At 33.6% G+C, this 11,323-nt stretch overlaps 1 protein-coding gene across 3 annotated transcripts in view; it reads right to left on the reverse strand.

Annotated features, from left to right (window-relative positions):
- LOC107031769 (sorting nexin 2A-like) overlaps nt 1–6,347 on the reverse strand; it is an 18,455-nt gene extending 12,108 nt beyond the window's left edge. The window contains exons 1-4 of one of the 3 annotated variants that reach the window (XM_027911779.1): nt 5,327–6,313; nt 4,713–4,922; nt 4,192–4,452; nt 78–293 (exon numbers count right to left, since the gene is read on the reverse strand). In XM_027911779.1, the coding sequence (XP_027767580.1) occupies nt 228–293; nt 4,192–4,452; nt 4,713–4,922; nt 5,327–6,247 (1,458 nt within the window). In that variant the 5' untranslated portion in view covers nt 6,248–6,313 and the 3' untranslated portion in view covers nt 78–227. Of the gene's footprint in view, nt 1–77; nt 294–4,191; nt 4,453–4,712; nt 4,923–5,326 lie in introns of those variants that run through there. The other 2 variants (XM_015233241.2, XM_015233242.2) reach the window with 2 other exon arrangements.
- Between the last annotated feature and the right edge of the window lie 4,976 nt (nt 6,348–11,323).

Genomic DNA, 11,323 nt, shown 5'->3' on the forward strand with positions numbered 1-11,323 from the left:
CCCCCCCCCCCCGGCTGAATTGCAATAAAACTGGTGTATCTACCCTGTTCATTGCATTTGAGTTCTGAAAGTCCCTTGTTTTCCACCGCTTGAGTGACATTCTTTGCTCCCTTGAAGCTGCAACAAATACCTGAACTAACCATTTCACAATTTTAAGCCTTAGTTACTTTTCTCATTAAATTTTTGCTGCACTCATTCCATTTGAAGTTTCCGATTAAGAACTGGACTTAATATGTCGTAACACTTAAAACTGGCATGCTAATAAATCCCATCATCCTCCATGCGTAGAGAAACTGCAGAAAGTTGGAACAAGAAAAGAGGGTGCTGAGAAAAAAAAAAGCAAGAAAACTACCACAGAAAGGTGGTGGTTGGAATTGTAAAGAACAAAAGACAATAATTCCGACTGAAAAGCCACCGAAAAGGTGATACGTTCCCTTAAGAAGCAGGAGAGAGAAGGTTTTGGGGAAGAGTGCCTGAGAGAATCCTAATCTGTTGTCAATAACACCAACATCTTTCTCACTTGCTATGACTTTTTATCCTAGATGCTTGCTACCTTACTTTATGATTGTGATTCCAAATCATCTTAGAAATATTTTGAATGAGTCCCATTTAGTTTAGTTTATTGAAACTGGAGTCCCATTTAGTTTAAACAACCCAGTTGATACATAGTTATTATTGTCATTAAACGTCCATCAAGTTCGGTGTACACCACGAGTCTTCTTGGCCTTTGGGCTGTTCAGATACTTGTAATTTTGTATACACTATAGGAATAAATGTTAGATTTAGAGGCCCTTTAATTTTAGAGAACTCCTGAATTGCCTTTAAGGAAACTTATTCATAAGCAAGGTAGAATTGGGATTATTTGGGCTTGAATAGAGCATATAGTTTAAGATGATCCATAGTAGTTGATTGATGGATAAGTGCAAGGGATATTCAAAAATGAGATGGAAGTGAACACAACAGTAGTGTACCCAACATTTATTGAAAGGAAAACGTGGAAATCTATGTTAATGATTAATTGACGAGATTCGCAGCCGAGTTAACAATAAGGTGGAGGTTTTGAGACAGACCCTAGAGTTTAAAGGATGCAGGTTGAGAATGACTAAGACATGGAACTTGCAGTGCAAGTTCACTGACATAACTCACGAGGTAGATGTGGGAGTAAAGATTGATACTCAAGTCATCCCAAAGGGAGAAATTTCAAGTATTTTAGGTCAATAATTGAAAGAAATAAGGAAATTGACAATGATGTTACACATTGTATTGGAGCAGTGCATATGATAAAGGCTCGCATCTGGTGTCTTGTGTGATAGGAATGTGCCACCAAAACTTAAAGGTAGGTTTTATAAAGTGGTTAAGTGGAGTGTTGGCCAATCAAAAACTTGTCCGTCTAGAAGATGAAAGTACCAAGAATGAGGACGTTGAGAAGGATGTGTGGCATAAGAGAAGAGATAGGATTAGGAACGACAATTCTAGGACAAGGTAGGAGTGGCCGTTGTGGTGGACATGATGAGGAATGCTAGGTTGCAATGATTTAGATATGTGAAGTGGAGATGTACAGGTGCACCAATGAGGAGGTGAGAGGTTGGTTATGGTGGGTCTAAGGAGAGGTAGAGGTAGGCCGAAAAAATATTGGGAGATGCGATTAAACAGGACATATAGCATATTCAGCTTACCGAGGATATGAACCCTAAATAGGAGTATTAGAGGTCGAGGATTAGGATAGAAGGTTAGTACATACTCAAATGCTTTCTAGTTTCCATACCAGTATTATTCTTTAATTTGACTTGATTATTACTTGTTGGTTCCCTTTCTTCAGTTATTATATTATTTGTTATTGATAGATAGATCTGGATTATATATAGTAATATTATGTAGTTCAAACAAGGGAATGATTTATATAAGGTTAAATTTAAATCCGTTTTTAAGTTCTAAATAATAGGACTTCCTACATATCCAAATAAGGAAAATCCAGATCTATCTATCTTTATTTCTTGTTCGTCGTTTAGGGTTTCAGCTCCTAGTTTAATTGCATCATATACATAAATAGACAACAAATAGAAAACAGGGAAACATTGTATTACTCTCAATAGGTTCAACTCTGAAAGTAGTGTTTAGAATAAAGATAAGGTATTCAAGGTTAAAAAGATTTCCTTGTCACTATAAAGGTTCATAATAGAATAAAGATAAGGTATTCAAGGTTAAAAAGATTTCCTTGTCACTATGAAGGTTCATAAAAGAATGATTCGTAAGAAAAAGACCAACACCAGGAAGCAACATGCTCCAGTCTGATAATATTTGAAACTTGGCTAAGTTAAGTTGCTCAATTGGCAATTTACAAAAATTAGCTAACAACAAATATGAGCCATCACACAACTCATGGAATTACAGTGGGTAAGTTGTTGTAGCTAACTACAATCATCATAAAGATTTTCAAGACGAAGCATTTAAATATCAGTAGGAGACGTACATTAATAAGAGACAAAAGGATTTCTACTCACTTCCAACAAGATGCAGGTGCACTTAGTGGTTAGTGCTGGAAAATTGATAAAAATTCACATATCCGGTCCAACCCACCCAAATTTATAATAGGTTGGGGTCATTGATTCATTTAAATCAGACCAAATATGATTTCATATTCAAATAATCAGCAGTAAAATATGGATATCCATGTGAAATCCCACTTCAAGCGTGAAGAAGGCAGCTGCATGAAAAGGAGGAAACTAGAAGAACCGATTTTCTGAGTTCATTTCTTGGGAGTGACCTTCCCAACTTTGAGTTACCAAAAGATAGAAAGTTCTAGATCTTCCCAGACCTTCCTCTGATTTTTCTTTTAATTTGCTAGATTCAATGACAAGTTGGTCCATTAAGAGCAAACTGACTGAGAAAGTTTGAACCAAAATAAGATTCTATGGCACAATCCCCTAACATTAGTTGAACCGAACCAAGAGTATATGCACAATCCTTTAGCAAATCTTTAAGGTGTTGATGCCAAAATAAACAAATATGATCTACCTACACATTGTACATGTTATGATCTACAAAACAATTATGAATAAAAAGGTGTTCCTCGTAGGGGAGCATTTGCTTCTTTCCCACTTATGTTTCTCACAAGTTGAGCTTTGAGAAAAGAGAAAAACCAAAAATAGCATCCAGAAATTATGACTATATCACACTTTAAAGACAAGGAATTAACGAAATTTGCTATATTAAATATGGATTAGATGGGAAAAAATGATGAAATTGTGAAAAGAGAAGTGCTAAATTTGAAAGGTAAATGACTGAGGTTATCTGTCATGAAAAAACAAAACATGAAGGAAGTTATCAGATACAGCAACTCAAATAGGACAATTAGTGAGTGGACTTAATGCCAATATATTGGATTGTTAAACATGTGGCAATTTTTTGTGCCTCACAAGTTACAACATACAAGTGATGTTTCTATAGAATTTAAGGCTTGAATTCTCCCAATAATGATAATATTGAAGAAGCCAAGGATATTATTGATGTTTTATCCATTTTGTCTAACCCGCTTTGAACTCGCACTTACTTGATTCGGCAGGACCTTTTTTTTATAATCATGGTGTTCGGGGGCAGCTTTCACACACCTTGACTGATTCCACTAGATACCTACCACCTGCAGCGGGTACAGGCAACTCTATCCACCAAGACTACGACAGATGGAAAGAAATCACCTAGTGTTATTAGTCTCTACTAGGATTTAAACTTGATACCTCATGGTTCTTACCCCATTCATTGACCACGGGACCACACCCTTGGGTGTGATTTGACAGGACCATTTGCCAGCACGAAGTGTGCTAGTGATGATATCTCAATAACCAATGAGAGAATACCTGCTTCAGTCTTCAGGTAATAAGGGTCCTGTTGTCTCTATAATTGAGCTCGGAAATTAATAGATCCACAAAATTTAGGGAATCCAAGTAAATATCATTTCAGGAACACAAAAAAGTAGTAAATTAGAAGTTCATTGATGACAATAAGCCACTTTTCAAATAACAAACAGAAGTGAATGCAGAATAAAGTAGATCACATAATGGCAATCCTGCAAGTATACAACATCATTACCAGTGTAGTCCCACAAAGTACTCGAGGAAGGGTAGAGTATATATTATGCAATCCTTCAAGGATAAAAGGAACCAATTACAAACACGGTGGTTTGATATCAAATACCTTAATGCGCTCATATTCTCTGATGGCACAGCTTTTGGCATCTTCAGTGACCCTAATGGAATCTTTTAACTCTTCCAACTTTCGAACTCTTGATTTATCACCCCCAAATATTTTAGAGGTTGCTGTTTCGAGTTTCTCTGCTCTTGAATTTAAGGAAGACAATTCTGAAATGAGAGTCTGCACTGTCAATAAAGCACTTGATCGGTCTGAAAATGCATGGTGTATACCCAACATTAGACTCAGGTGTTCATGTAGAATATCCTGAAATACATATTTATCACAGTATTAGAAGCTAAGGTTCATTTAAGAATGCCAGAGTGCACCAAAGTGTGTCTTCAATAAAGTTGATCAACAATCTAAATAGCGTTAGAAGGCTGAAAAAAACATTGCACAAGCACAGTGCAGATGACAACCGCCTGAATCTTGTCACTGACAGTATTCTAATCACGTAATTCAACAATTGTTGAAAACAAGGTTCACTCTTAGTAAACAAGGTCTACTCTAAAGGATAAAATGGTTACCAAATGCTTCACTGTCTGTGAATTTAACTCCCGATACAATCTGCTGGCTTTAACAGCTGCAGTAGCCACATTTTTCATATCAGCAGCCCGTTCTCTCTGAGTATTCACAGTAGCTCGTTCATTCTCAAACTTCGTCAACTTAATAAATGTAAGCCCAAGTTCTCCAATTGTATCCCCCATATCTTGCTGAGCTTTAACAAGTGATTCAGCCTAATTTGAAATGGAACAATAAAAATTAACTGATAGCAAATAGAACAATAATCAGAGAATTGAATAGTAATGGATAAAAACAACAACAACAACTACTACGTCACAATCCCAAACAAGTTGGGGTTGACTATAAGGAATATCCACTTTTTCATTTAAGCTCATTTCCGCACTGAATTAAATACAAATGGAAATATAGTGTTATATGTGTATAAAAGAAATAATAAGGATAACCAAGTTTTAAACGTATACTCAACCAGGAGATATCAACTATAATCTTCTTCTTCCATTATGACCTATCTATATAGCTAGTTGAGAATTCAAGATAAACTATGGTATATTCCTTCTACAAAAGCACAAAAATAGATTGAAGAAACAATAAAATTGATGAATAGGGCGAAAAAAACCTGCTTTGACGCATTACTAAGTTGCTGCTCAAGATTGTGCAACCTTTCTTTATTTTTGAGGAAATCCTTATCCTCCTCGTCAATAGATGAGTTGGAGGCACCCCAATCATTGGCAACAGATTGCTTCAATTCTTTGAACAACCTGAGCAAATCCCTACCACCTTTAGCTGGGTGCACAACATCCTGGGGGACAATGAGATTTCCGGATTCCCCAAACAATTGTTTTGGCAACTTAACTGCTCCATCCAATACCCTAGATGCGACATCAATGGTAGTTGGCAAGGGAAGTTTCCCATTTACTTGCAAAAAAACCCTCAATTCATCACTCTTCTTAATGAGTGGATGTGCTGCAAGCTTGTGCAAGTACTTCTCCAATGCCAGTCTTCTTTGCTCAACAAACTCCTGTTTCTGCATGACTTGACTCTCGACGATACTTTTATCTGGCCTTGGAGGAATAAAATAACCTCTGTAACCTTCACTCAATCTCTCTGATAAAGTAACAATGTCTTTAAAGCGTCTACGAACAGTGAAATCGGTTCCTCCATAATCAGGTAAATTGGTTTGTGTGGTAATTAAATAGGTAACATAAGTATTAGTGCCAGGAACAATTGAGGGGGATGCTTGTATTTCCTTGTGTGGATCGGAAACAGTGATATTCAAATACTCCAAGTTTAAAGGAGGGGAGATTATTGTAGGGTTTTGAAATTGTTCAACATCATGATCATCAATGGCGGATGATTGAATAGAAGATACTAATAAGGGGTCGTTGGAATCGTCGACGATCGACGGTGAAAGAGGATGGTGAGAATCAGAAAGACAAGTCATGGCACTGCGATAGTTAGAGTAGGATTTGGAAATGGAGGTGAACTTTTCATCATCCTCGAGAGATAGATTCTCCATGCTGTCTTCTTTACCCATCATATTCACTGCCAAAACTCTGGGGTTTTGTCAAACTCCAAGCTAACACACAAAATTAAAAGAAAATGCAATTAACTAAATTTAGGATCAAATTAATATTTTCAAAAGTTTCTATTTTTTTTTTTATAAAATATAAAAAAGACATATTTTTATAATTCAATACAAATTATTTTTAAAAAAATAAAAAATTCTTTCCTTCTCCTCTAGTTTGTTATTCTTCTTCCTTAGAAATCCAAAAATTTGACTATCTCCATTATCTTCCTCACCAACTATCTCCATTATCTTCCTTCTCATCTTCGATCGTGACTCTCTCCTCTTTCTGAACTGAAATTGTGTTTGACTTAAAATTGTGTGAAAATTGAAAGATAATGCAATAGTGCCTATTATTTATTATTTTTGAAAGAAAATCAACAAATTCAAAAAAAACCTAATTATGAAGAAATGTATTTGTATTGTTAACATTCAGTGAAAAGTCATTTTTTGTTGCTTTTGTTATTCTTTTTGTAGCCATTTTATCGATATGATTTTAGAAATAGTCTTGTTCAGTTGTCCAACATATATTTCATTTATTGAAAGGTGTATCGAATGTTGCCACATCTTAGTGATATGTTTGTGCATATGCCAACAGAGTTGTCATATATGTTGGAACATCTCACCTATGCGTTAGGGTAACAAAATGGTGATCTGTGGCAACATCAGTTTTATATGTGACAACAAAAAATTCATTTGTAGCAACAGTAGGTACATCTGTGACAACATAATATTCATCTCTGTTAACATAAATATAAATTTCTACCCATTATAATTTTATAATCAATTGTAAACTCTCAACTTTTTTTATTTACCTTGTAGATGATGATACAAGAAACTTCATCCATAGCAACAACTCAATCTTTTATTGGCGTTGCTTCCTCTTCTAACATCAAATGCTCTTTTTGTCTATGTGAAGAATGTGAGCAGCAACATGATTATTTCATTAGTCTTGTTAAAAAATCGTGATATATTTGAGGAATTGACTTATAATATTAATGTGCACACATCCAAGAAGATTTCACAACCTTTGAAGTGTAGGAAGTTGAAAAAATCTATTTCCAATCACTATGTATAATTAATGAAAGAAAAAAAATTGACGATTGTTGTTTCAGTATCACACTCAAACCCAAAAGGCAAGGAGAAGGAGGAGGAGATTGAGAAGTAGAAGAAACAACAGAATGAGAAGGAGAAAGTGGAAAAGAAAACAAAAGAGAAAGAGAATAAATTCGTTGGAACCATCAAAGAGTTTAGTATAAATTATGGACTGCCTTTGCATCTCATCAAGGACTAACAGAATATTGTGCTTCGAGATTCAAAACACATTGTAGCCGAAGTATCTTGATTTTTTTTATCAAAAAGACCGAACCAACTGCTCAGTTTTTAAATCTTACCAAGGAAAGAACAAATATCACTCATGCGAAATCAGAGATGTTACTAGCATTGCCCAACAAGCATGCAATAGTTTGTAAATATCACATTATTTTTTATCTTACCACTATTGAAATGTGATATTATTATATTTTCTAATTGATGATATACCATGCAGATATTGTGGACTTTTTGCTGCTACATACGCTGAGTTTTGAGTAATGCACTACAAATACCATCTAATGGAATTAGTTCTGAAACCTTTCGCATGAGATAAAAATAAAGTTCGATGAAAATATTGATGGTTTTGTATACCATTATGAATTACCTTTTTGTTGATAAAACGTATAAAACAAAACAATTGGTGAAGTGTTATATTTGCTGATAATATTAATATTGATGATTATTATTCTTAGTTTTATTTTGTTGGAACAAATTTCAATTATGATGGAAAGAAAGAAATGTGATATCTGTGGTAACGTATATAACCTCTATCGTAAAAATAACACAGAATTATCTGCATGTACCCCAATGGAAAAGATATATGTCGCAACATATGTCACAAAAAGAAGATATGTGGTAACATATGTCACAAAAAGGAAATATGTGGCAACATTATATAGTTACCAATTGTTTTTTTTTTTTTTGGCTAATAATATTAATATTAATGATTATTCTTATTATTTTTATTTTGATGGAAGAAATGTCAATTATGATGGAAAGGAAGAAATGTAGTGTCTATGGTAACATATATAACATCTGTTATAAAAAACATCACAAAATTATATACATATGGCCCAACAGAAAGAATATATATGACAACATATGTCACAGAAAGAAGATAGAGATAACAAGATATGTGACAACATTTTTGCTGATAACAACAACAACAACAACAACAACAACAACAATAATAATAATAATTATTATAATAATAATAATAATAACAACAACAACAACAACATTAATTATTATTATTATTATTATTATTATTATTTTGTCGGAACAAATGTTAGTTATGATGGAAAGGAAGATTTATGGTGTCTGTGGTAACATATACAATCTTTGTTGTAAAAAATACAACAAAATTATTTGAATGGGCCCCAACATAAAGAATATATATATATGGCAACATATGTCATACTTTGAATTGTCAAAATTAAAAAGATTTAAAACAATTGTCCCTTCATTTTTCTCTCTCTCCTCACTCTCCTCTCCTCCATAAAAGGTCATTTTGTTTCCACATATGACATGTCTGTTGCAATTTTCCAACAGAACGTGCATATGTTACCACAGATGACACTTCAAGGATTGGTTAATCGATAAATTGAGCGATTTAGGAATGAAAAATGTCAAATTGGATCAAATTAGCATATTGAACCATAATTAAGCAATAAAAATATGTTATTACATTTGAAACAACGATTTACAAAGGTATTATACAATTATCATATGAATTTAATTACTTGCTCATTGTATGATGAACTAGTGGTATGATAGTCTTTGTAAAAATAAATGATAGAATTGATGAAGGAAATTCTATTAGACCATAATTTTGTACTTAGACATGTTGCAAGACTGTATATTAGTTTTACATATTGAATTAGGTGACAATTTAATTGAATTAACCTCAAAAAACACATTTTAGGATATACATATGTTGACACATATGATATGTTTGTTGCAATTTTTCTAACAGAACGTGCATATGTTGCCACATATATCACTTAAATGATGGATTAATACATAAATTGAGCAATATAGGAATGAAAAATGTCAAACTGGTTCAATTTTAGTACTTTGGACCATAATTAAGAAATAAAAAAATATGATATAACACTTTGTACAACAATTTACAAGGGTTTTATATAAATATCTGTCACGACCGGAGACTACCCTCTAGAAGTAACACGGCGTACTTGACCTCTCGGAGGTTTATACAACCCCTTAGACATCTTTCATCGCATTGTCATGAACTTAGCGAAAAATTTAAAATTTTTTCATAGCATAACACAAGGCTAAAACATCACTTCATTTAAGAAAACCATAAGTACATAATTAAGACAATAAGTCTCGTCTTGCCATCACACAACTCCAATAGAATAGAATAGGGACACGACCCTTAATAATATAAAGGAATATTTTATACTATTACATGAACTTAATTCAAACTATTGACATGAAGGCCCTTGAATCATTAAGAACACACTTGAACTTGGGAATAGTTATCCAATCTCTTCATTCTAGGAAAGATCCTCTAGCCATCACCACCTACACTTTGTGTAAAAAGTTGAAGAAGAATGGTATTAGTATAAGAATGCACTAAGAATGATAACCATACAATAACATGATTTAAGGAGGATATTTAGTTAGAAACCATACATCATGTCTTTTAGAGAAACTTAATAAACATTTGATATAATAAGCACAATACAGTTCACATACATTATATAGACATGAATGCTATTCACAACAACACATAAATCCATATATCACATTTAAGACACATTCAATATCTTCATAGCATTACCTTTCCTTTCTACCTTAACTCCTTCACCTAAAGCAACTCATAAGTAATACTTAGTGCGATGCATGAGTAATGTCCCATTCCACCATTCATATATGCATTCATAAGTACATAACATATCATGAAACATAACCTTCACATAAGAACCACCACCTAAGACAACCCCAAGCCACACTAGTGCAATATGCAAGTAGCATCCCATAGTAATATTCACACCAAGTGTTCCTATAAAGTCACCCTAGACTTAGGCACATCACATTCAATAAGATACAACACATACCTTTAACTTTAGGCATACGACCAATATACTTCATAGAACTCATATAAGAACTCATTCATTTATCAAATCATAGTCATGACCCATTTAGTCTTTATGCACATCTCAAGACAACATACAAGACCATACTATAATTATTACCTTAATGAAACAATAGTCAACATTGCATAATTAGAGCTAATTTTATCAATACATCATAAGACCTTACTCATAACCCCAATTTAAGTCTACTAGTGCAATGTATATGCGAAGCTTCATAACCTCACACATACCATGTAAACCAAAAAGTACATCACAAGCATTGCCTTTACTTCATACATCCAAACAAGTATAGTAAACCACATGCATGTCACATCCGGGAAGCACCCCCTAGAAGTAAATTTAGGAGGTCTTATACAAGCCCATAGTTATCATTCATCGCATTGTCATAGTAAATTTTGCGGAAAATTTAAAACTGTTCATAGCACATCATATGCTAGAACATTACTTCATATATATATATATANTATATATATATATATATATATATATATATAAATATCATATTACATACTTACACTCTAAGTCTCTTTTTCATCTTAGACTCAACAACATTAGAATACATTAGGGACACGACCCTTAAAACATAAGACATAACTATACAACACTTAATAAACTTTACAGTAAGACATGAGTAGGGAATCCTTGGAACTTAAGGACCCATTTTCTTGAGCATGGAAATCATCTATCAAGCTCTCCACCATTTAAAACATTCTTTATGCATCCATAACCTACACTTTGTGTAAAAATTAGAGAAGATTGTGATTAGTACAAGAATACACTAAGTATGGCAACCATGCAAAAACATGCATTTAAAAGGGACATTTTCTTGAAA

The sequence above is a fragment of the Solanum pennellii genome, chromosome 9 (assembly GCF_001406875.1).
Source record: "Solanum pennellii chromosome 9, SPENNV200".
In the NCBI taxonomy this organism is placed as follows: domain Eukaryota; kingdom Viridiplantae; phylum Streptophyta; class Magnoliopsida; order Solanales; family Solanaceae; genus Solanum; species Solanum pennellii.